Source organism: Sceloporus undulatus, chromosome 7 (assembly GCF_019175285.1).
Source record: "Sceloporus undulatus isolate JIND9_A2432 ecotype Alabama chromosome 7, SceUnd_v1.1, whole genome shotgun sequence".
NCBI lineage: Eukaryota > Metazoa > Chordata > Lepidosauria > Squamata > Phrynosomatidae > Sceloporus > Sceloporus undulatus.
Window position 1 is genome coordinate 22467959 of NC_056528.1, and position 26843 is coordinate 22494801.

Below are 26843 nucleotides of genomic sequence, written 5' to 3' on the forward strand. Positions count from 1 at the left end.
TTTGCAGGCAGAAAGTTTCCCGAAGAAACTGACACCCGGCCCCAGAGTGCAGCCATGTCACTTTGTCTGTGGTGCTGCCTCGCTCACAAGTTGGCGCCGTGGTGCATAGATTTTAATTTTAACAAAACAGCTGTCTCCAGCGAAAGGCTCATCGACATCTGAAAAGACGAAAGCCCATCTAGAGCTGAAGAGACTCCGGTGCTGTCATTGATTTTCGAGGAAGAAAAAAAACACAGCCTCTGGCTACTCCACCAAATTAGTAGTCACTGATGACCAATTATTTTGCCCCGCTGTGAACAGGGAGGCGTAACTAAAAACCCAGTTTGTCAGACCCAAGGCTCTGTACCTGAAACACCTTTCAACTGGTGTGTACTGAAAGCCCCTTAGAAGCCCCTGACACGGCAGCCTCCATTTAAAAAGGGGGGAGGAGAACGAGAGAGAGAGAGGTTTTTAAAAAGTTTTAATGAGCTGTGGGGGACTATGATGGGCCGTCATAAGCACAGCCTGTTCTAGTCTGGGTAGAGAACTATCTCACCCAAACAGGCAAATCACAGCTGTCAAGATTTATACATACATGCGCTCGAAGAAAAATGTCAGACTGATGTTTGCAAATTATAATTAGCATTTCCCTTGCGTCTTCAGTCCGGGAAGGGTTTTCTGCTCTCTCGTCGGAAGAGTGCCAAAGGCTGAGATTGAGCAGGAGAGAGTTTGGCACTCATTTGAGGCCTACCTGTTTGGGTTTCTAAATGGCATTCATTCTGCTGTGGTGCATGCGTGCGTGGCGTGCGCATTTGCCCTTCAGTAATTATTTGGGTGCAAAGGAGCCCGTTTATTTGCAAAGGGACAGGTTTTAGTTTGCAGGAGGAACAACCTCACACCCTTCATGTAAGGAGTGTCTCCTTTCTGTGAAGTACTTCCTACCTCTTGAAAATAATTTAGCAGCAAATTATTATTTTTTAAAAAATGTAGAGTGGCAGGTGAAGGGGAGAAAGGTGTGCGTGAAGATAATGGCTTTCAAAGCATGCATAAATACATATTAGAGATTTAAGGAGAAGCCACATTTAGAGCATTCCTGACGACCATCTCCTGTATGAAAAACTCAGGGTAATTCTATTGTGATATCCAGATATGGATCTCTGGGGGGCAAGATGTAGGTAAAGAGTGAGAGACAGGCCTTTAGTGCCATCCATCTCATCCGCTAGTCTGAACTGCACAGCCTGTGATCTGGAATAGCCCTCACAGCAGCCAAAACTAGACCACAGATCCAGGAACTGGAGAGGGACCAACAGGGTAGATGTAGTTCCCCCATGAATGATGTCCTCACTGTTTCCAATTCATTTCCCCACATAAAAAGCAAATGGCAGACATTCATTCAAAGACAGGGAGGGGAGGATGGAAGGGTGCAGATGTTCCTCAACCAGACACCTTCCTTGTAGGACAACTCCCATCTCCTCAATGACCAGGCGAGTGATGGGAGATGTCATCCAACACATTTGGAAGGGATGAGCTTGGAGGTGGCTGTTGTAGAGTTCAGCAGGGACCTCAGGACACAGGATTCATATTCTGCTTCCCTCATACAGTAGTTTCCCATGAGCTCACTAACCTTTTCACAATAACACTGAAATACCTCTAATTAAGCATCTTGGAGATTGGATGAATAGTGGTCAGAGACAAGGCCTTCTCTGTGAAGGCAGAATAGCAGCCCTAGGCACCTTTTTTTCTCTGTGTAGTAGGTTTGATGTACATCAAGGTTGAGTGCAGTCTTCTTGGTTGCCCCCAAATGGCCATGCCCCCTTCTCCATGGCATCAGCATTTGGCTCTTTTCTATCTTTCATCAGTGTTCTCCCCTGCCCCTTCCAAAAGGATAACATGCCTCCCCTCGAAGTTTTCATCACTGGTGGCAAGAAGAGCTTGAAAACAAAAGGCACCGGTATTTTCAGTCCCATTCACTGGGGGATTCTGGGAGTGATTGTCCAAACAAACTAACTTTTTCCAGGCTCTGGTCAGTGATGGGACTCCCTTGGCCCTGAAGCCTGGTATTGCTGAGACATTTTGGTATTTGAAATGGGAAATCTTTCACACAGATAGGTCTGTGCTGAAACAGTATTGCTGGACTCCCAAGTCCCACCAACCCGAAACAGCATATGCAGAAGTCAGAGAGAGCTGGGATGTCATAAGACCACAGGACAACCTCACTCTTGCTTGGGAACCTCCTGTAATCAATACTAGAGCAAAACCAGACTTTTGCTGCTTCCACACTTCCCCCACAGCCAGAAAATGCTCCAAGAAAGTTGTCAACACATGGGCCCTGGCAGTTCCACTTATGCCCATGGATGTCTTGGTGCCTACAGAGAAGGGGTGGGCAACTCTCAGGGGACAGGGGGTTCAGGGGGGCATATAGGTACACCAGAAAACCCAGCAAGTCTGTACTCCAGTGCCACACCTCCTAAAAAGTGAATTTATTTGTCCACAAATACACCCTGGAGGTCATGGGGTTAATCCCTCCACATTGCCGGTCCCCTCTGGGCCAGTGTGGGACCAGAGGTGTCCTTTTTTTCCTAACAGGATGTGACCTGGACAGTTTTAAAAGGGAAAAATTGGCCCCCACTCCTTAGGAGGCCTTGGGGGCATTTTTCCCAAAAACATTTAGCCCCTGGAAGCCCCTCCAGAATATCCAGACAACAACAATAACAACAACAATAACAAAATCTTGGGATGCACTTTCCCTAGGTCTCCTGCAATGACAAAGTACCCCAGTCCAGTGGTGATGGGGGATGAATAGCCCATGGGCCATTTGTTTTGGAAGTGCTGCCCCTGGACCACCTCAGTCCCCCCTCCTTTGAAATAAAATCTGCAGCAAAAAACAAACCATTTGCTCCCTTCAGGATTAGCATTAATCAAACCCCCAAACACCACCCAAAACAAAAGCAGAAGTGGACTTTGAACACCACTAGTTTTTGATTTCTCATTGTAGTGCAGCTTGTTGTGGGTCATGCCTTGGGGGCAGAAAACCATCTTTGCCCAAGAACCCTTTGAATTTATTTGCCCAGCCATGCTAAAGAGAAAGGGGAACAGAGACCATTGAGCTTTGCAGCAGGTCTGGCTGGGAGCCCATGGCCAGACAGAGAGGCCCTGAAGCTGCTTGGAGATGTAATCCCATGAAGGCAGCCCTGTGATCTATGTCACCCCCATCCTGCCAGCACACAGAGAGGACAACTCTTTATGGCCTCTTGGGATGCATCACCTTAGAGTACACCCCTCTCATCATTAGCAAACATGGGCATAATTAGGCTCCTCTGAAGCATGCAGTGAGCAATAATTAGTAATAAAAGTCACGTCAGGAGCAAAAGAAGCTGGGGAAGGCAGGAGAGAAAACCCCAGGAAAAGTGGCTATTTGCATACATGCGCAAACCGAAGCAGCAGAAGCAGCAACAGCTCCTGGGCTGATTGCTAAGGAGGATGAATTCCAAGTGCCATACTCAGGCAAGGCCTATTCCTAAGGAGTTTATCAGACAAGGGAAATTGGAAGTATAATCCAATGGCAATCCGAACGCAATCATGGGGTTTGACATTGCGTGAGAGACTACCACATGCAATTTTGGACAATGGGAAGTCAGTCCGAACGCAATCATGGGGTTTCACGTTATTGCATGATAGACTACCACATGCAATTCCGGGCAATGGCAAGCTATTTTCGGGCAATGGGAAGTCAGTCGAAACGCAATTCAAATTCACATAAATTTGCTGAACTAGCAAATTCACATGAATGCATTTTGGCCCTATTTTCTTTTCATTCGAAATTAAGAGAAATTCCACCCGTGTGATAAACTTCTCTGTTACCCCACTGGAGTTTTCAGTCTCTCCCTCCCCCAAAAGAAAAACAAAACCTCTTAAGCAGGTTAGCTGTAAGCAAAGCAAAAAGTGTAAGAGTGTGCAGATGTGGCGTGAGGAGAGAAGGGTGGTTGATGGTGCATTGCTAAGGCCATGAAGTCTGCACTTAATTACAGATGAACATGGGAAAGGGAGGAGAAAGAGGTGGCACATATTCTGATTTGCCTGGGGGGCGGTTAAGGTTACGATTCCAGGAATATCTCTAGGTACATGAGTGGAGAGCCAGGATGATGGTGTAATTTCTGTAACCCAAGTTTCCCAGGGTGTCGGACCTTGTTTGGGGAAAACTATTAAAAATATAAAAGATGCAACTATTAGGAATTAGCCTTCTTTAGCAGAGTAGCAGAAAAGCATGCCCCAATGTGATGATGCTTCCCTGAGAACTGAAACTGAATGAAAAAGCCAACAAGGCAGGCAGTTTCAGCTTACAACATTTACTAATGGCTTTCTGCATGTGGAGAGCCTACATCTTCAGTGGCTAATGAAAAGATGAGGTAAAAGAAAGAGCTTTAGTCTTTAACTCACCATCCTGTTGATGGGAAGCGAAGGAGAGGAAGTTTGGAAAAGGAGGGAAATGGCGAAAAATGTAGAAAGAAGGGAATCTGAGAAGGGGGCAGTCTTTATATGACCTGAGATGTTGGGAAATTTCTTGAGTCACAGTACTGTATATGGATTTGTGGATGCTCATGCACTTTCTGTTGTGCCTTTGCTTGCACATTTGCATGTGCACTCTGTTGTGCAATTTTGACATTTAGCACAACCAGTGGGTTACTCCAGATTTTAAGATTGATGCAATGCAAGCCCACACGAGATCTTGACCTTTCTCTCTCTACTAGGAAAATCTTCCCATCGTCTTATTGATGTCTGGAAGCTCTTAGAGGCACAAGGCAGTGGTCGAAACAGGGCAAGCCTTCACACTTCTGAGTAGGGGGGCAAGAGGAGGGGTGGCAAGCCTGTGGCCCTCCAGAAGCGGTTGGACTACAGCTCCTACCACCCCTTACCATGCTCTCTGTGGGCTGGTTGGGAGAGAGGGGAGGTCAATAAACCACTAGAGGGTTACAGGTTCTCCACCTGAGCTCCAAAGATCAAATGTTGTTTCTTTGATTGATTGTTTTTTCATTGTTGTTGCTGTTGTTGCCAACTTTGTGATATCTTTTGCTTCTGAACCTTTTGCAGACCCTCTACTCCTTTCTTTGAGCTGCTGCAGCACAAGTATAAAGAGATTTGGATGGATCAACAGAGAGCTGTCATTAAAGCTGAGAAGGCAGAAAAACATCAGAAGGTAACCAGTGTGTTGTGGGCACATGGCCAGGGCTAGGCTGACCAGGAATGGCAACAAAATGTCACAATGTACAGTGGGACCTTGATATCCATGGGTGTCCGTGATGGACAACCACCCCCCCAATACCAAAATCTGCAGATGCTTAAGCCCGTGTTGGCCCCAGTGGCATGCATGCATGCAGCTGCATAGCCATTAGGGATGATAGGACTTCAGGTGCTCCCTGTGCCCCCTAGGCTCTTGCCTGCCTTACTCTCCTGGTGCCATTTGGTGGCCAGGGAAGGATAGAAGGTGGCTTGGCAGTGGAAGACTGTGCCTCAGCAGCTGGCCACAGGATAACAATAGCAACTTCCAGGGTATCCACCAAGGGTTCAAGTGGATGACTCCATCTTCCTATGGACAGCTGCTGAATACATAGTCAACCACTGCCTGCCTGGCCTCCCTGCCTTGTCCCCCAGCTACTAAATGGCTGCGCAGCATCAAGAGAATAAGGTAAGTGAGATGAAGGGAGGCAACTGGGCAAGGGTCAAGGGTTTTGGGTGCTGACATCCAAAATACCTGGACGACCAAAGTCTGAGCACCACTGCCCTTGACCAGTGCATCCCAAGTGCTATTATGTTGGGGACCAACTATTTGTGTTCTCCAGCATGCCACGGACTGGGGACATTGGCTGCAATGGTTTCCTTCTTTCCTTGAAGCTTCTCTTGGTCTGGCAGTTGATGGCTTGTGAACTGGCATTGGCACATGTGGGATCTGTACCTGTATCCTTGCAACTTCCTGCTTCCTCAGGAAACAACTACTAGTTGTCAGAAGCAATTGGGCAGGCATCATGAACCGACTCTAGCAGCATTATGTAGCCCTTGCTGTCCATAAGCAAATGGTCATATTAAAAACAGAAGATGTAAATGCAATCAGGATATAAGCTCTTTTGGGGGAGGGCTTTCTCTCAGTTCAACCATTGTTGAGGACCTGAGAGACAGTGCCTTCTTTGTGGTTGCTCCCAGAGGCTGTGGAAGTTGGCCTGACCCCCTTTCTACTGTCCTGTTTTGCGGCAAAGACCATTGTTGGGCAATTTGGCAATTAGCTGATTCTGCAGAAGGGCGTTTGGAGGGTGCTGTACTTTTATTTTTATTGCTATTTCAAAATGTTTTTATACTGTTTAAAATTAATGGTATCTTAATAGGGTAGCATCTAATTTACTTTTATTTTTTAGCATTTAGTTTTTAGCTGTACTTTTCTCATGTATGCTGTAAGAGGTCATCCATGTCAGGAGAAAGGCAAGCTATAGATTGAATGAATGAGTGAATGATGCAGTGCCATTCACTCCATTCTTGGTTCCATTCTTCTCTCTTCTCTTGTTTGGCTTTAGAAACGAAGGGGGAAAACATATGAGACAAGGACAACGCTGCTGAGAAAGCACCAGCCTCCCATGCAGCCAGAGCTTCTCTGGCACATGCCCCACTTCCAGAAGGTATGTGCTTCAGCCCTAAAAAAATTGGTTTTAACATGCGTAAAATCTGAATGCTCATGAATGGTTTGGCAACTACTGAAGTCATTGGCTTCCAATTTTTTCACATGAAAAACAAAATCTAACAATATTTTTAAAATCAGATGGTGGTGAATTTTTGCACATGGCTCTGCTCAGGGGCCCAACTTCAGGGTCCCTTCAGTGGGCCCCAAGGCAGCATCCTCTGTTGGAGCCTTTCTGACCTTAGTGCACTGTGGTAGTTGTGAGAGTCCATTGCAGATTCTCACACTGCCAGCTGTGAGGCAACATTCCTTGTAGCATGATGAAAGATGAACTAGCCCCAGCTTTCAGGGACAGAAGAGGTATAAATAAAGCAGTATATATTACAGTAACACAATTACAATTACTGTAATACAACTCAAAGATGATGAGAGGGAGGGAAAGCAGGAAGCATAAGGAAAAGAGGAGGACTGCATTATGAGTGGATGGACTCCATCAAGGAATCCACAGCTGCTGACCTGAGTTTGCAAAATGTGAGCAGGGCTGTTTCTAATAGTCTCTTGGGGGTTTCTCGTTCTGCCTTGTGGCAAACAACAACAAATTTATTAATAACAAAAAGTAAATCCATCACAATTGTAAAGTTGCAGACACACACACAGAACTGCACAACTGCTTTCTTTGAAGAGTGGCCCCTACCTTTCAGGAAGGTGGACATATTAGCCCAGATGTTATCATCATTCCTTCAAGTCAGTGGCATTTCTAGGGTTGGTATCACCCGGTGTAGTCAGTCATGGAGAGGGACAGGACTTATGAGGGTGTGACTTTTGGTGCTGGACTTCCGGCATACGCAGGAGTGTGCGCGCACAGCCGGAATTCCCTTCATGCCCCCAGGGAGCAGCCAAGCGCCCCGAGAAGATCCAGGGAGGAGAGTCCAGGACCTGGGGAGGGTGGGAAATGCCCTACGCACCCTCGGGAAAGGCCAGGGAAGAGCCCCTGGGATGCGGGGAGGGCCAAGGACCGGCCAGGTGTCACCCCCCTTTCTGGGATGTTACCTGGTGCATTCCACACACCCCCACATCCCTAGTGATGCTACTGCTTCAAGTATGCCTCCATCCAGTCCATGAAAATGTAATTCAACATGTTATCATACATGAGGGATGAGGTGTCAATGTGACTCATTGCAAAAGATGGTAGTTCTTAGGAAAGTGGAAGGCAGTAGGAAGAGATGGTGACCAGATTGCAGGTGGGTTGACTCCCTCAAGGAATCCACAGCTGCTCTGAATTTACGAGATCTGATCGGGGCTCTGGGTAACAGGGAGACTTGGAGGTCGCTCATTCATATGGTTGCTTTAAAATGATGTTAACTTAACAGTAAATAACATCAACAAAGCCAATGCAGCATCTTTTGCAACAGTAGGAGTCATGTAGTCCCAAGTAACTAGACCAATCCAAACAGTCTTTTGCTGCCCTCTCCATTTCCCTTCCACTGCAAACTTGCCAATGGCATTGTGGGGGCATAGGCCAAAGTAACCCCCCCCCCCAGCAGAAGCTCCCAGAAGCCAGGAGTGGAAGCGATTTCCTTCTAATTGCTTTCTGTCCCTTCCTTGTCTGCCCTCCAGGCCAAAGCTCTGTGACATTACACAGTCACTCAGTTGCTAAAGGCTGGACAAACTGAGCATTTTTGCCTCTGGGTGTTGAGTTCAGGCCCACCGCCCCAGAATAATGGCACCCGCTATTAAGCCAGCCGTTTCATTCACAGGGTTTCATGTATCTGGCAGTTTGGTTCTTACTTGAGGATGTCTCTTTGCTGGGGAAACAGCTCCGCTTTGTGCCTGCTGAGATCTTCTGGGATTTTGTCCCTGCCAGTTGGCTGAGTTAAGAGGAGGCGGCGGGGAGGGACCCCATAGTCCTACACTGAGGTGCAGTGGATTAGCTGAAGCTGCTCTGCTATGGTGTGTCTGCCAGCAAACAGACATAAACCCCTGGCAAATTAGGAGAAAATTTCATTTGCCTTCCTCTTCTTGGATTTTATAGTTTGGTGAGTCACCAGCACTCTTTGACAGAGAAAGCTAAAGACCTTGTAAAACTACAAATCTCAGGATTCCATAGGATGGAGCCATGATAGTTAATGTGGCATCAAACTGCATTATTTATACAATGCTCTCTCTCTCTCTCTCAATCTCTCTGGTCCACACCAAACAAGCCTGTGATGGTGGCAGGAGGGGAAGAAGGCCCTCCCCTGTAGATCTTTAATGTCTGGCAGGTTCATATGTGGAAATATGGTCTTTCAGGTTATTTGGATCTCAGCCATATTGGGCTTTATAGGTCATAAATTTGCATTGTGCCCATAAATGCATAAGCTATTTTAGCAAAGGAGTTACATGCTCCCTATATCCAGACCCAGTCAGCATTCTGGCTGCAGCAGTTTGGACCTACTGAAGTTTCTGAACAGTTTCCAAAGGCAATCCCAGGTATGCTGTTTAAATGACACATGCATCTTAAGAGGCCAGATGCTACGGCAAAGCTGCACTCCAGTCCTTAGGATTAGAACATGGCTTTGGCGTGGCTTCTGGCCTCTTAGGACGCATGCATCATTTAAACAGCACATTTCCAAAGTGGCCCAAAGCAGCTTTATTTTGGCCTGTCCGTTCGGGTCCTGTGTTACATAGGATGTAAACAAAGAATGTAATCCTTCTTGGTCTATGGTACCCAGAACTGAACACAGAATACTATTTCTCTGAGCAGAAATAGACTGTTCCCTGCCCATAGAAGAGTACAGGTAGCAATAGTGGAAGAGAAGATAAAGGGATGGGGCAAATAAGGGGGGACTTCTATATGGAAAGAGAAAGGTTGGAACAGGAGTGAAAGCTCCAAGGACATTAACAGGCAGGAGCAGCCCTGCTGTCAGCCAAACAAAGTAACTTCCTCAGAAGGCTTGCACAGGGGGCAGAAGCAAAATTGTGGCGAAGAGACATGTAAATCTTAGGTGCCCCTGCTGGCTTCAGGTTGGTGGATGCAGTGGCATTACCAGGACTGAACTAAGATTTCATGGCTGCTCCAGTTGGCGTCTGCATTTGGAGTCCTATATGAGGAATCTTGTCACTCGCTTCCGGCAGCAGAAAAGCTTGGGGTACATCTATCAATTGGGATACTAAGACGCAAAGCAGGAGGGGGGTGAGACTATGGAGGGCCTCAAATCAAAAGTGTTTAGAGGAAAGAGCAAGGAGAATGCCACTCCTGACGTGAAAGAAACCGACAAACCATCGCGAAAGCCGTTGACAAGCAAATGTTTGGATACCTTGGCAAAAGACTTAATTTGCAACCAAGCACAAAAATCAAAGACTCTGTCAGCCAGCAAGCAGTTCTCCTGAAATGCACCTCTTGTTACCTGGGAGAGCTCTGGCAGGTTTCTTCTGAAACAATCCAAAATCCAGAGAGAGTAATTAAGGAATCATCGACTGTATCAACTTTTGCAGAAAGATTCTTGGCTACAGAATTTGATACCCACTGGGGCTGTAATGCCAAGCCTGAACCTACTGAAAAACAAACTGCTAGGAATGAACATACATGCAATGCCTCTGTGTGTGTGTGTGTGTGTGTGTGTGTGTGTGTGTGTGTGTGTTACATTCCCTCAATTTGTCTTAGAAGGAGAGGAATGATGCTTTAGAACTCACCTGGCAAGCCAAACTCAGATTATTGCTCCTCTCGTGTCATGTCAGACAGGCAATAAAGGTCTCCATTTGTTCTTAAATAATGTGCGTTTGAGATAGCTTGTGTTCCTTTCATCTTCTTGGGATCCAACCTTTTCTCCTCTTTGTGTGCAGCAGCAGAACTGTGTCAGGTGGGAGACCTAACAGGAATCTGTTTCTCTTACTGCATGTTTAACATCCCATTTGCAAGGAGGAAGGGTACAAACCCATCAGTGAGGGAGAGAGAGGAACAAGGACCATGGAGATTACCGCACTAGGGTAAAAGCGTTCCCCAATGCGTTCTCACGGGCGCGAGCCTGAAACGTGATGAGGGCCAGAACGCTAGTTTACCGCACAGTGGAACACTGCCGCCGCTGCCGCCGGGCGTTCCAAATGTGTTCCTAATGTGTTCCAGGGAGGCCATTTCTGGGAACGGCCGTTCCCAGAAATGGCCTCCCTGGAACGCATTGGGAACACATTTGGAACACATTTGGAACGCCCGGCGGCGACAGCAGTGTTCCACTGTGCGGTAAACTAGCGTTCTGGCCCTCATCACGTTCCTGGCTCACGCCCGTGAGAACGCATTGGGGAACGCTTTTACCCTAGTGCGGTAATCTCCCATGACTAAAAGAGGACAGAGTCATTAGGCTCAAATGTCCCTGCGGTTGCTGGTCTGCCATTTGAATGTCTGCTGTATATGACGGGCAATTGATGCTTCATCAATGGCAACTAATGGTTGGAGCTGGTCACCTGGTGGGATCTCTCCCTGTTTGGGAATGAGATGCCCATCAGAACTTGAAGGCAACTTCTCTTTCTGATAGTAGTCAGCTGATATCTACATGTGTACATTTGCACATGTACACATGTAGATTTGCACATGTACACATGTAGATTTTCCCCCTTACCAGAGGCAAGGGGGGAAATGGCACCTCCATCCTCTTTCTCCAAACCAAAACTAAAGAGTAGAGAAGAGGAAGAAGTGACATGACAACCATCTTTAAATATCTAAATATTAAATCTGTGTTTGAAGAAGAGCTGGAGAAAACTGCATTTCTTTGACTAGAGCTTTAAAAAAAAGCCAATGTGGTAACTTTTCTGAGTTCTGGTCTGGAGTTTGTGGGGTTAAAAAAGAGACAAATCAAAGGAAAACCAAAGGCTTTCTTTAAAAAAGAAAGCAAACCCACGCAGGCCAACAGAGACAGGCAAAAAAGTGGACCTTTTTACAGTCATATTTTGACTTCTGGAGCTTGGGAGTATGGGAGGTCCTCTGACAGACCATGAATTCAGTGATGTGCTCAACATCTTCAACCAAGAATGCAAACAGTTCATGTTCATTTATGCATCTGGCATAATGGATTTGTCTCTACAGTTTCGGATTAACGTTCTTGGTTAAATTACCAACGACAGTCAAGTTGAGGTTGATGTACTTTAGACACATCATGAGAAGGAAAAGACAATAATGCATGGAAAGCTAGAGGGATGTAGAAAGAGAGGAAGACCACATGGTAGATGCATGGACTAAAGAGCTCATGGGCATAGATTTGGAGGAACTGAACTGGGCAATGGAGGACAGGGAGCTTTGGAGACGTCTCATCCATAGGGTCACCATGGGTCAGGATTGATGCAAGGGCAGTTAACAACAAAAACAGAAACTGGATGGTTAAAAGAGCCAATGCAATTATAGGCAGCATCAACGGAAGTAAAGTGTCTAGACTGAGGGAAGTAATAGTGCCCTTCTATTCTGCTTTGGTCAGGCCTCACCTGGATTCCTGTGTCCAGTTCTGGGCATCACAATTCAAAAGGGATGTTGACAAACTAAAGCATGTCAGAGGAGGGTGATCAAAATGGTGAAGGGTCTGGAAACCGTGCCCTATGAGGAGAGACTTATTATATTATTATTATGTTTATTTATATCCCGCCTTACTCCCAGGACAGGGACTGGCTCACAGATTTAAAGTGGTCTACATTAAAACAGGATAAAACATTAAAAATGTAAAGTTTTAAAAGACAATGAAGCAGTTCAAACGATGAAAAATGCTGCAGTATTATATTGGGGCTGGCCTGGACTAAGGAGATCCCTCCCTCCAGTGACACAGTGGTTCGCAACCTTTGGGCCTCCAGATGTTTTGGACTTCAATTCCCAGAAGCCCCGGTCAATGTGGTCATGGTTCAGGCATTCTGGGAGTTGAAGTCTCAAAAATCTAGAGGACCAAAGGTTGTGAGTCACTGCTCCAGTCCATCTGATACTATCTGGCCTCGAAGGGGGAGATGCAGGCCCAGTTCCATGGGGTCTGGCCTGGACTAAGAAGGAGAGCCCTCCCTCCAGTCCATCTGCCTTGGTCCAGGCCTCAGAGGGAAAGAAGAACTGCTGGACCTGATCCCCTTTCCACTGCCGTTCCCTTCTCCTCCTGGGTTGTGTCTTTTTAGATTGTAAGCCTGAGGGCAGGGAGGTGTCTAACTAACCATTTGTATGATAGCATCTGAAAAGTTAAAACTTGGCTTCCAGCTGGGTGACACTTTTCACTGGCTGCACAAAGGTGCTCCCAGCTTTGGTTTAGTCAGGTCCCCCCTTTTGCTGGCAAATCCTACATTTAGAATTGTAGAATCATAGAATTGTAGAGTTGGAAGAGACCCCAAGAAGGGCCACCCAGTCCAACCCCATTCTGCCATGCAGGAACTCTCAGTCAAAGCATCCCTGACAGATGGATATCCAGCCTCTGTTTGAAGACCTCCAAGGAAGGAGACTCCACTGCGCTCCAAGGAAGGAGTGTGTTCCACTGTCAAGCAGTCCTTACTCTCAGGAAGTTCCTCCTAATGTTGAGCTGGAATCTCTTTTCCTGTATTCTGTTCTCTGGAGCAGCAGAAAACAAGCTTGCTCCCTCCTCAATATGACATCCCTTCAAGTATTTAAACAGGGCTATCATATCACTTCTTAACCTTCTCTTCTCCAGGCTAAACATCCCTAGCTTCCTAAGTCATTCCTCATAGGGCATGGTTTCCAGACCCTTCACCATTTTAGTCGCCCTCCTTTGGACACATGGCTCCAGCTTCTTTCTCTCTCTCTCTCTTTTAATACAATTTTCATTGATTTTTTTTTTAAAACTGTCCCATATATAAAATTAGACATTCATACATGCTCCATTTTCTCAACATCCTTCTTAAATTGTGGTGCCCAGAACCGGACACAATATTCCAGGTGGGGCCTGACCGAAGCAGAACAGAGTGGCACTATTACTTCCCTTGATCTCTACTATACTTCTATTGATGCAGCTTAGAATCGCATTGGCCTTGTTAGCTGCTGCGTCTCACTGTTGACTCATGTTCAGTTTGCAGACTACTTGGACTCCCAGATCCCTTTAACATGTATAAGTCTCTCATTCAGTCACCCATCCTATATCTGTGCATTTCATTTTTTTCCCACCCTAAGTGCAGTACCTTACATTTCTCAGGATTGAAATTCATTTTTACGGCACCTGGTCCTCCTTTGGGCCGGGAGGGCATCTGGTGCCAAGGAGGCAAGGGATGCTGGCTCCTGGCTCCTGGATGGAGCAAAGGAGAAGCCCAGGCAGCTCACCTGGGGCCCTGCGCACCGCCTCCAATTAAATCCAAATGGGGGTTTTTAATGGTCCTTTAGGCTGACAAGTGGCCCATCACCATCCGCTGTCAGCGAAGCCCAAAGCAAAGGAAGAGGAGGAAGAGGAGCAGGAGGAGGACTAATGCCCAGCGGTTCCAATTAGGCGCCTAGGCTGCTCCCGGGACTCCCGCGAGCCCCCCGCTGAAGCCAAGCCCCGATCCCCTGCCTTCCTTCCCTTCCCACTCAGCCCCCCTTCCTTCCCTGCTTCCAACCCAAAAAGCCCGGGCCTGGAGGTCTTAATGAGGCGATGGAAGTTTTCCGGCGCCTTCCCCGCTAAATTCTTTTCTTGTTTGACAGCTGCTCAAGTGTTGACCTTATAAAAGATTTAGTGGTTCTCATTATTTCTCTCTGCTGAGCATCGCCGCCGGAGGAGAGGGCTTTTGGAAGGCATCATTTGCATCCCTGGCTGGAGGGAGGGGCTGCGCAGAGGAAGGGGAGGACCAAGCCAAGCCTAGACACCTTTGGGACCTTCTAGGGACCCCCTTTTTCCCATCCTCTTAAAGTGGGGGGCTTGCTTTGCTTTGGGGAGCATTCGAATGTGAGCCGTTCCTCCAGGAAATCTGGTGCCACATTTGTCGCCGGAGGGCCAAAACGAACAAAATGAACTTCAATACAGCACTTGGGCAGAAAAAAAATGAAATGTATTTATTATTTATTTATGCTTTTATGAATGCATAGGATGTGGGACACCTGACTTTAACAGGGCTGCATGTGAAAAGGGATCTAGGAGTCCTAGTAAACCACAAGCTGAACATGAGTTAGCAGTGTGATGCGGCAGCTAAAAAGGCCAATGCAAGTTTAGGCTGCTTCAATAGAGGTATAGGCCCCATTCCAGGGACGTAGCCAGGATTTTGGGAAGGGGGGTCCAGACTAAGTGCCATCATTATAATGGGGCTTGGGTGTGGCGGTGCAGCAGCACACACCATTCATTTTATTTAACGGAAGGGGGGGTCTGGACCCCAAGAACCCCCCCCCCCTTGGCCACGTCCCTGCCCATTCAGACAGGCCAAAATAAAACTGCTTCAGGGCACTTTGGAAGTATGCTGTTTAAATTATGCATGCGTCCTAAGTGTCCGGAAGCTGCACCAAAGCTGCACTCCAGTCCTTAGGACTTGATTGTGGCTTTGGCATAGCTTCCAGACTCTTAGGACACATGCATCATTTAAATAGCATACCTCCAAAGTGGCCTGAAGCAGCTTTATTTTGGCCTGTCTGTATAGGGCCATAGTGTCTAGATCAAGGGAAGTAATAGTGCTACTCTATTCTGCTTTGGTCAGGTCCCACCTGGAATACTGTTGCAATCTTGTCCTAGCCTGACTGGCAACAACTCCCAAGGGCTTCGGAGAGAAGCATCTTTCCAAGCTCTGTGATACCTGGAGATACTAGGGATGGAAGCCATCCCCTTGATACAGCACCTCCTTAGCAGCATTTACTCCAGAGAGGAAATGCCAATCACTTTGGCCAGGGATGTAGCGGGGGGGGGGGGTCCATGGGGTCCGGACCCCCTCCTTCCATTAGATACAACGAATGGTGTGGGCTGCTGTGCCCAAGCCCCATTATAATGGTGACACTTACTCTGGACCCCCCCCTTCCTAAAATCTTAGCTATGTCCCTGCTTTGGCCAATACACAGTTTTGGAGAGGAGGTCGGGAGAGGAGGGCCTGTCATTTTCCTTTCCTCAACCTCCTCCTGGACTGACCTCTAACCTCTGCTTGCCCTTGTCATCGCTGTAATGGCTATGCTGGGATCAATCCATACTTTTCAAGCGCCCCCCCATAATGAGATCAGTTCTCATTTTATATATCGATACAGATACAGAGACAAACTCCCTCCCTGGTGCTGAGATCAGGAATGGGTGAAAAATGCATGGGGATCCACAGCTTCCTGAGAGAGAGAACACGATTCTCATCTTCCAGACTCAAAGGCAAGATGAAGACCAATTTGCCATCAAAAAGCCATACAATTCTGAGATCGCGACACAAAACGTGTGTTTAAAAACATCTACATGGTTGGAAAATGCGCCTGGAGAAATGCATACATTGGGGAAATGGCCGCAAAGAAGTGCTATTCAATAGAAATTCAGCCCAAAAATGCTCCGCCGATCAATAGAAACAAATACAACCAACCAAAATTGTGTGCATTTAGGAAACTGCATACAAATACAAAGGGAAAATGTGACTGATATGCATACACAGTGGTGCCTCGGGTTACGAAATTAATTCGTAACGCGGCCGCTTTCGTAACCCGAAAAGCCTTCGTAAGCCGAATTGCCATAGGCGCTAATGGGGAAAAGCCGCGATTCCGTGCGAAAAAGCCGAAAAAAGCACCAAAAGTTTTTTCGTAACCCGAAAAAACATTCGTAACCCGAAACAATAATTCCCTATGGGATTTTTTCGTATCCCGAAAATTTCGTAACCTGGGTATTTCGTATCCCGAGGTACCACTGCATTTGGAGAAAAAAAAAATGTGCACAAAATATGCATATTTTGGGGGGGGGAATGCCAACAGATTTATGTGCAGGAATTGGAACAAGGATGGACCAAGAATAAGTACCTGAATGAGATCCTGATAGATTTGTCCTTCCCTACCTGAGACTTGCAAGCTATATGGCTTAGATTAGGCCTTCTATGTTCCTCAGAAATCTGAGCTTAAAAATTCAAAAGTAACTCATGTGTCAGATCTTGGACATGGAGTATTACATGAGAAGTTCCTTTGGACTTTTGGACCGGCATCTATGGAGTGGCAGATCAGATACAAGAAATGATAAGTGCAGAGTGCTATTTCAAAGCTAACCTTGCTGTGCAAAATCAACAACAACCACTGCTAGATGGTGCTTTCCGACTGGCATTATGTGGCCAGATTCTCATTGCTCTGGCTCCTTTCCTGCTGACAAGTCATTCCATGGCTGGTTTATGGTGTTAGGCTGTGATAACACACTGATGGCTGGCCGGCTGCCTTTACTAAGCCACTGAGCAACCTGATGGCTGGCTTTTCATTTGCTGCCTTGCATACCAAAAAAAGAAAATGCAATGACATTTTACGCTATTTTAGTAACCATCAGGGTATGGTATGACCTTTATGTCTAATTTCCTCTCTTTGGGGTTGTTGTTGTTGTTTTACTTGAATGTTTATACCTCATTTTTTAGCCCCAAGAGGTTTCCAGAGCAACTTACAAAAGCTGCTCATAGTAGGTTCTCCCACTAGTAAGTGGGAAGAGGAGTGACTTGCTGTCCAGCTAGTGCCAGAGGTATTTCAGGGCATAACTCCTGCTCTGTTCCTGGATCTGGTGACTACCTGCAAAGTCTTCCAAGTAATTCAAAAAGGACATTGAGAAACTGGAGCGTGTCCAAAGGAGGGCAACTAAAATGGTGAAGGGTCTGGAAACCATGCCTTATGAGGAATAACTGAGGGAGCTGGGCATGACCCGGAACATGACCCAGAACAATGGATGCAAGCTGCAGGAAAAGTGGTTCCACCTCAACATTAGGAGGAACTTCCTGACAGTAAGGGCTGTTTGACAGTGGAACACACTCCTTCCTCGGAGAGTAGTGGAATCTTCTTCCCTGGAGGTTTTTAAACAGAGGCTGGATGGCCATCTGTCAATGGGGATGCTTTGATTATGAGTTCCTGCATGGCAGGGAGTTGGACTGGATGGCCCTTGTGGTCTCTTCCAACTCTCTGATTCTATGATTCTATGAAATCAGGAGATCAGCACCTGCGTCACACCTTGCTCAGCCCATGGTGAATTGGAGAATTGGAGAATGTTTATTTCTCAGTATACAGAACCCAGTACAAGGCTGATACCTCGGGCAGCAGATGCTAAACGCCATGGATCATATCGGCTCAATGAAAGCACCCCTCCAAATTGCCAGGAGCTGAGCTCTTCAGCTTGCCTGGCATGGTTAAGAGAGTTGGGTTTGTTGGTCAAAAATCATTTGATTGCTCACAATGTGTTATGGAGTACTATAACTAAATGATGGGACATATAGAAATGTGTCAATTGCTGAGACGGTTGCCCACATTCCTTAGTGGTAAAGAAGCAGCCAGGAAGGGCATTGAGGCTGTGCCCTGAGATCTAAGGTCAGTCTCTTGAGAACTGGAGTGAAAGCTGAATGAAGAGTGAGTGGAGTGAAAGTAAGAAAGAGTTGTGCACAGGGAAAGGAGAGCATTTTCATTTTGTGATGAATAAGAATGTTGCCGGCTCAAAATCTGGAATTAGGTATGCTTTATTTAGGATTTGCTAACACTGGCTCTTTGGCTCTAACAACACACATCTGCGATGAACATGTATAGTTCTCTGAAGAAAGCTTTACTGGTTTTGCAACTGAAAGCTTGGATTTCTGAACTCAGTTGTGTATGTACAACAGAAACATAACAGAGCACAACATTACCTTGCTGTTGAGATAATCTGTTCACATTCAGAAACATACAAACACACAAACATACACACAAACACATCATCTAAGATAAGAATTGCAACATCGTTTGGAAGTAACTAGTTAGAAACAACTGGACACTTGTCTGGGATCCATTTTCTTCTTTTAACTTATACTTGTTTTTTATGTTACATTTCACAACCTTTACATGGAATTACATTAAGCATTAAACCACCAGTACATTTTAGCATCTGTATCACACTGATGGTTTCCAATATTACAGAACTTAATTTATTAAAAACTTGCATAAAATAGCATATATTTCCTAAATTGTGATTGGTAGTTATCCATTACGTAAAACGTCACTTGAGTTCACATCACTTTACTACCACACTGGTAGCTGTTATTTTGAGAATGGCTCAAAAATAGTGATATCAGCTTGGTTGTGGAAAGGGTTCATCAAACAGCTGGTGCAGAGCGCTGTGGTTTGGCCTGGAATTGAGCCACAGACCTGGTTTTAAGCCCAGTCAAAAAAGATTCTGCTGCCTCATCCCACTGGAATTTCTTTAATTTCTATCTGCAAAGACACAGAAAAAGGCCAATGCGATTTAAGGTTGCATCAATAGAAGTCTAGTGTCTAGATCAAGGGAAGTAATAGGGCCACTCTGTTCTGCTTTGGTCAGGCCCCACCTGGAATATTGTGTCCAGTTCCGGGCACCACAATTCAAAAGGATGTGGAGAAACTGGAGCCATGTGTCCAAAGGAGGGTGACCAAAATGGTGAAAGGTCTGGAAAGCATAAAGCCCTGTGAGGAGAGACTTAGGGAGCTGGGGATGTTTAGTCTGGAGAAGAGAAGGTTAAGAGGTGATATGATAGACCAGTTTAAATACTTGAAGGGGTGTCACATTGAGGAGGGAGCAAGCTTGTTTTCTGCTGCTCCAGAGAACAGGACCTGGAGCAATGGATGGAAGCTCCAGGAAAAGAGATTCCAGATCAACATTAGGAGGAACTTCCTGACAGTAAGGGCTGTTCAACAGTGGAACAAACTCCTTCCTTGGAGTGTAATGAAGTCTCCTTCCTTGGAGGTCTTTAAACAAAGACTGGATGGCCATCTGTAAGATATGCTTTGACTGAAAGTTCCTGCATGGCAGAATGGGGTTGGACTGGATGGCCCTTGGGGTTCCCACGATAGAGCTCCTTTTGTCGGTTGTTGTCACCTTCATGTCTTATTAGGGAGGATAGATTGATCATAGTGATTTTCAAGTTTTAAAAAATAAAATGGAGACATGTTTTGTTGTGCTGGTCCTATGATCCCAAGGACAAAATTTCTTCTCTATGACTTTTTAAATACTTGTAGAACTATAGTGCAAAAGTGAAATTCCATTGCACTAGAGCATCTACAACTCTTTTTTTTAAAGAAGAAATACAAAGGTGTTTCCTCACAATTGAAAAGAAACCCACTTGAAAACCATCTGGGATAACAGAAATGTTGTTTGGTTGTTGTTGTTTTTAATCCTGAGAACTAAACCAACAAGTACCTCTCAACCCATTTGCCCCATCCAGAGGAGCCCTTTATTGTTCTGGGAGTGTGGTCTCACTAAACAACAGAGGAGAGATATTGTATGGGTCAAGTGGCACTTTATGAGATCTTGCAGATGATGAGAAGATGGCAAAGTGGGCAAGAGGAGAGGGTATTTCGTACCACAGGCCACCAGCTTAGAGTAGTTAAAAGACTGGAATCCTGTGGGTGCCTTACACCTGCATTTAGTTCCCCTACAGAAGGAATTGGACGTTTTTCCCCAATGCATAAATGCCCACCATGGATGCATGGAAGTGCATGACACATGGATGAGCATAAACAGTTCGTTTTGTGTTCAGTTGCACATTTGCTGTCATGGAGCAGTCGCACACAAGGGTTGTGTAACACACAACAAAATGTGAATCTCTGCAGGCAGAGATTTATCCTACTCACAGCTTGGTTGCCGTCTGGGCCACTGCCATTGTTTTAAGTCTGTTTTGGAAATGAGGAAATAAATAGTTACTTCTAAACAGTATAATGATAACACATGTATGTTTTCATGGGCCTTGGAACTATAAATGTAAGTAATAACTTTTTTTCAAGTTACTTCTTAAGAACTCCATTGCAGAGGGGAAAGAGCATTGGGCAGCAAGGAGCAGGTGATGCCAACCTTGCCCCCTCTTTGAAAGTGGACTTGCAAGCCTGATCCGCCATGGTTCTTGCCAGGAAGGAGCCACAGAGAGGCAATGGAGGGACCCCTTCATGACTGATGCTTCAGGCTCACAGAGGCCACTCAGGAGTGTATTATTCCTCATGGCACATTTATAGTAGGACCTTTGCAGCACACCTAGTTAGTGGACACTTAGGGGACGTTTTGTTCTGCAAAGGACGTTAACAGATAACAAGCAGCCATCTGCTGAGTTCAGTGAGAACCAAGGGAGACCATCCCCACTTTCCACCATCATCCACACCTCCCCTCCTCTATCCTCCTCCTTCTCCCCCCCCCCCCAAAAAAAAACCCAGGCCTGCCTAGACAGGAGCCTAATTATGGATTTAGACATCTAACTTGGAAAATGCCAACTGATCTGTTCTTATGAGATTTGAGGACTTAATCCCTGGATGTCCACAATTATCTCTGCAGCTGGAGATTTTCATCTGCCAATCAGAAAATTAGCCTTCAGTATCCGAGTCATTCATTAAGTCTTCTTTATAAGTAAGGGATAAGGTTTCCAAAGTGGGTGAGAGACAAAGGGCTTAATCAGCCGTTCCCAAAGGCTGGAAGATGCCTCACTCCAGTGGGTCGGAATATGGAGAGCAGCAGCAATGCAGTGAAGGAGCGATCCAGAGGAAGCACTGGAAGCAGGAAGGAGGGAGACCCTCCTCTCTGTTCTCATACCCCTCTCCTTAGAAAGCTGTTCCTGGCAGATCCAGAGACTGGGACATTTCCTTTTTTCATGCTAAAGCTTCCAGAATACTCCACCAGAGTGTGTGACCAGAGGCCATGCTGCCTGGAGGATTCTGGGGATCATGATCAAAAAATGTAGCTCTTCCAAACTCTGGCTGGGGCAAAATATTTCTCCACCTGTTCCAGTGCTTCTCAACCTCATGTCTCTAGACATGGTTGGATGCTGACTCCCAGCCAGCATGGTCAATGGTCAGGGATTAAGGTCTTTAAGCAGAGGCTGGATGGCCATCTGTCGAGGATGCTTTGATTTAGATTTCCTGCATGGCAGGGGGTTGGACTGGATGGCCTCTTCCAACGCTATGATTTTATGATTCTATGAGATGTAGTCTATTGTGGCAATGGAAACTCCTGACCTCATCTGGGGTTGCCCAATTGGCAACATGCCCCCAGGGTCTCTAGCTGAGAGCTTTTCCCTTCGCTGGATCTGCCTGATCCTTCCAACCAGCTTTGATAACGGTATTTGAACCAGGGAACCTCTGCAGTTAAAGCTGACCCTTCACTGCAGAACTGAGGCCCCTCTCCACAGTTCTCAGTACTATTGCCCATGATATTCTTTTGGATCAATTCTCTTGTACTATATGCTTCCATGGTTCTGTTCCCAGTTATGGACATCCAATTCCAGAAGGTGGCACTGTAAAGCTACTCTTCTTTCCCACCAGAGTTGTGCCATGGCTGTAGCTTTCCTCAGCCTAGGACCTCCAAAATGTGTTGGACTATGCTACAAGAAGGGCACTATTTCCTTTAATGTTTGGTAAATTCAAGGCTCTAAAATGGTACCCAACTATGAAACTATGCATACTCAACAAAACATTGTGTCAGTATAGGCTCACAATAGCTATATGTATGTAGAAGAAGTGCGTTCTACTAATTTAGCCACAGTGGGCCAAATTAGGCACTAGATCCTGTTTGATATTGGAATCTAAGAAGGGTCAGCCCTGGTTAGTCCTTGGACTGGAAACAGCCAGGGATTGCTGTAGGTGCAGTAGGCTTTATTTCAGAGGAAATAACTGGCAAAACCACCTCTGAGGTTTCCTTACCTTTGAAAACCATAGGAAATTCTTGGGATGGTGATATGTTGACAAGCAACTTGGAGGCGTACACACACGCACACGCACACGCACACACACACACACTTTAGCCGAATTAACTATCAACGCGTGATAAGAGAGTACCCAGTGAGAAGCTGGCCAGGTGCAATTCAGCCTTGCAATCCCCTGAATCATGCATGATGGCAGATGGTCAGACCTCGAGGTCTCAGCAGAGAGTCTGTATCTTGACTGGTGGACACCTGAGATCATCAGATATACAGGCAGGATGCCAGGTCTGCATTTCCACAAACCTTTCAGGGAACTAAAGTAAATATTATTATTTCAATGAGAAGATAGTAGATGAAAAAAGAAGGAGGGGCCAGATACAGTCAGCCCTCTCTATCCACGGATTCTTTATCCACAGATTCAACCATCCACAGCTTGAAAATGTTTTTAAAATATATGAATTCCAAAGAAAGCAAATCTTGATTTTGCCATTTTATAAAAGAGACACAATTTGACTATGCCACTGTATTTAATGGGACTTGAGCATCCACAGATTTAGGTATCCCTGGGGTTCCTGGGACCAAACCCCAGTGGATACCAAAGGCCCAGTGTATGTAGTAGTATATAAACTGATCTCAAACTGATAAAGAGCAAGCCAGCTCACAACTGCTTCCAACAGTGGCCCCTTATGGCTGCTGTCTCCTTAGACTGGAAACCATGCTCTCAAAATGTTGGAAAAGGAAATAGTGAATTAGGCTACAAGCATAGAGCTCTTACCTGTTACATTGCTGAATAATGTAATGCAACAGAAGTGAATGTTTTGTAATACCAACTTAAGTCCAAACAGTATGTTAACTGTTTTATGTAAGAAGTTGGATCCACAGTCAATAAATGAATGTGACTCTATAAAAGTCAACCGCTATAAGAACATGTCTGCACTAAGACGTCTACATTTAATATAGGTCCAAAACACACTGCAAAAATAATCCACTTTGAGACCACTTTAACTGCCCTGGCTCGATGCTAGGGAATTCTAGGGACTGTAGTTTTGTGAGATATTTAGCCTTCTCAGTTGGAAAGCTCTGGTGCAACAATTTCCAGGATTCCCTAGCACTGAACCAGGGCTATTAAAACAGTCTCAAACTTGATTATTTTTGCAATGTGTTTTGGACCACAGTGGTCTTTTTCCTAAGGGGAGTAGATAACTATATGTATTGACTAGCTTCACAAATAGCCTATAAGCTTACAAGGCAATTTACCAATGATCCCTCAAACCTGGTTGCCTACTAGACTGGCTACCAGCACATTTCCAGCATCCATCCAGTCTGTTTACCTTAACTCATGGCTACCTTTACCTTTTAAAACCTGTTTTAACCTTTTCTCATGGGTTGGGGCTCAGGTGCCCAAAGGAGCTTTTCTTCATGGGTGATCGTCCGTTCCCTGAGAACCTTATCAAATGACCTTCTCCATCTGAAAGACAGCAGATGGTTTCTGGGAACATGGCCTTTTCCTTGGTGGCACCCTCGCTTTGCTTGCCTTTCTGGCCCTAAGCAAAATGTAGTTCCTTCACCTGGGTTAGACTGTAGAATGAGGACAGAAACAAAACATGGTTCTGGGTGCAGGCCACAGCTTAAAGAAACCAGAGACAAAACCAAACCTGGTTTCTTTTCTGATTTGTGCATGGCTCACAAATCGTGGATTGTTGGCAGAGCCAAGTTCAGACATCATAGGAAGTCTGGAATCAAAACATCACACCTGGCTTCCCATTACGACATAAATCCATCCAGAGGGTAAGACAGCAAAAGAAGGGAACAGAGAAGCGCTGTGCAAACTGTACAGCACTCTATAAATAAGCTGCTGAAACTGGTTTCATTTTTACAGGGTCTTCGCAGCTCATGATAAAGGCCAAGCTATCAACACTGACGTAAGCGTTTGTGTCTTTTTCTTTCCAGATTGGTCCACATCTCTCTACCTTTGCAGACCAGGATTCCTATAAGAGAGCAATGGAGGCCTTCAAGTCAGAAATCCCTGTGAGGATCGGACCCTTGGCCCAGGGCCTTTACACCTCGGCCTCTTAAGAAGGATCTTGGGAGTGGGAAAGGAGAGAAGAAAAATCAATTTGTGCTTAATACCAGCATCCTTCTGCTATAATGCTTAATTGCACATTTCTTTTTTAAGTTGGGAGAGGCTCCAGTTTGTCAGAGTATGGCTGATTAAACTCATGATTGACTAAACACTTTGTCTTGACATTAAATATTTCCTAATTAATTAATCTGAAATGTATTTCACCCTGCAGATTGGCCCAAAGGCTCCCAGAGTAGTTTAGATCAGCAGCCAGCAAGGCAGTCTCTGTCCCTCGGGATTACAGTAAAAGAAGGCTGGACTACAACAGGACATTAAGAATTGGGGAACTTTCAGTCTAAGAGCCATTTATGGGTTGTAGAAGTACATACTGGGTGACACTAGCTTGACAACTGTGCAAATGAAAAGGATCCAGGGATCCTGGCAGACCATGAGGTTAACATGCTTCTGCACTGCAGTGTGATGCAGCAGCTAAAAGGGTTAATGCAATTCTAAACAGCATCTACAGAGTTATAGTGCAGGAATCATAAGACACAGTGGTCCAATTTCACCTGAAAAACCAGGCTGAATCACAGGGGATGCATGTTTTCTCACAGATGTTTCTCATGACACTGAGAGGTTTATCACGTGGAGATTTTTAGAGCTTTTACAGGTCAGTTCCGACATGACTGCACTTCCAATGATGCAGATTCATGTCACAATGTGAATATGTTATCAGATGAGATTCCTTTCTATGGGCACTCCTTCCGTGGGGCTTCCACAGTGATTCCAAAGTGACTCCTCATTTTGATGAATTCAGAAAAAAAGGGAATTCACAGAAACTCACTTCGATTGCACTTCGAATTGGTCTGGTGTGGAAAACCACTCCGATGTCACCCCCCTTGCCCCGTGAGTCCTGCTCCGTCATTCCCCCCTTCTCCTCCTTCATACCATCTCGCACCCTCTGCCACCCTGCCATCCATCCCATCATCCCCTGCCTTCTGCATCCCAATCTTGGCCCCAGTGACCCCCAGCAATCTATCCCATCATCCTCTGTCTTCTCCTACATCCCGATCCTTACTCCAGTGACCCCCAGCCACCTATCCCATCACCCCTGACTGCTGCTTCACCTCATGAAGAATGACAGCTAAGGAGGGGGCAGGGAAGGAGGACAGCGTCCAGAGCCCCACTGAGCATGTGGAAGGGTGCTGATTCGAATCGTTGAACCCTCTGGTGTGGTAATACAATGTGCACTCACTCTGCTTTGCTTGAATCCGCATGACATGACTTGCTTGGAATAGAACTGACTTTGCTTGCCCCTCACATCAGAAGGACAACAGAAAGGCAACCAGGTGTGGTAAAGCATCACGTTTTAACCTTAATTCGCATTGCTAGACAGGAGTGACTCTGGATCTGGTGTGAAAAAACATCACGCTTTGCATTGCTAGAACAGGTGTGACTGCGGATCTGAGCTGCAAACCCCCCCACATGTGATAAGGTCCTGAGAATCCCCAAGGTGCCAAAGGCAAGTAATTCCTTGTTTTTCTTGCATGTCTTCAACTCATACCTGACTTATGGTGACCCTATTGCTTTCTTGGCAAGACTTCTTCAGAGAAGGTTTACCATGGTCCTCCTCTAAACCTGAGAGAGTGGGTTGTTGTTCTTGTTATGTACCTTCAAGTTGTTTCCAACTTACGGCAACCATAAGGCAAACTTATCATGGGGTTTTCACAACAAGATTTGTTCGTAAGAGGTTTGCCATTGCCTTCCCCTGAGCGCCTGTGACTTGCCCATTGTCACCCAGTGGGCTTCATGGCTGAGCTGGGAATCGAACCCTGGTCTCCAGAGTTGTAGTCCAACACTCAAACCACTACGCCACAGCCCAAATATGCCAGCATGTGGAGCCCTCACTCCACATGCTGGCATATTTGAAATGTAGTGTCTCTGTAAAGAGCTCCTCCTCCTTCTTCAAACATCCAGTCTCCTTGATGGGATATTCCCTGTCCTCTGCTTATCAAATCCTTCCCCCTGACCCTCTTTTGCAAAGATGCAGCTTATCCTGCAGTGACACCCACTGGCAATTCTCATGCAAACGACAAACAGCCAACAGACGGTTTTCCCCGGTATACTCTCAAGTCTTGGGGGAGAAACATGACTTATTTGGCTGCCCTGTTAACCCCTGCCATTTCCCCCCAATCCCTCCTTCTTTTCAAAACCCCCATTCAGTTGCTGTCTTATCCTTCCACAGCCCAATATGTTTGCAGGCTGAGGCAGGAGAAATGGTGCTCCAGAAAGTGGGGACAGATACAGACAACCAACACTATGACAATAGCACCCTCCCTTCCCATGAAAGTTGATATTTCTTCAGAACCAATCTCTGTGATTCCGGACACGAACACAAAGGAAGTGTGTGTCCAAAGACCCAAG

At 45.9% G+C, this 26843-nt stretch overlaps 1 protein-coding gene across 1 annotated transcript in view; it reads left to right on the forward strand.

Annotated features, from left to right (window-relative positions):
* CFAP77 (cilia and flagella associated protein 77) overlaps positions 1–24580 on the forward strand; it is a 78807-nt gene extending 54227 nt beyond the window's left edge. The window contains exons 4-6 of the mRNA XM_042478571.1: positions 5068–5173; positions 6540–6641; positions 24308–24580. Of these exons, the coding sequence (XP_042334505.1) occupies positions 5068–5173; positions 6540–6641; positions 24308–24433 (334 nt within the window). The 3' untranslated portion in view covers positions 24434–24580. The remainder of the gene's footprint in view (positions 1–5067; positions 5174–6539; positions 6642–24307) is intronic.
* Positions 24581–26843: the final 2263 nt, after the last annotated feature.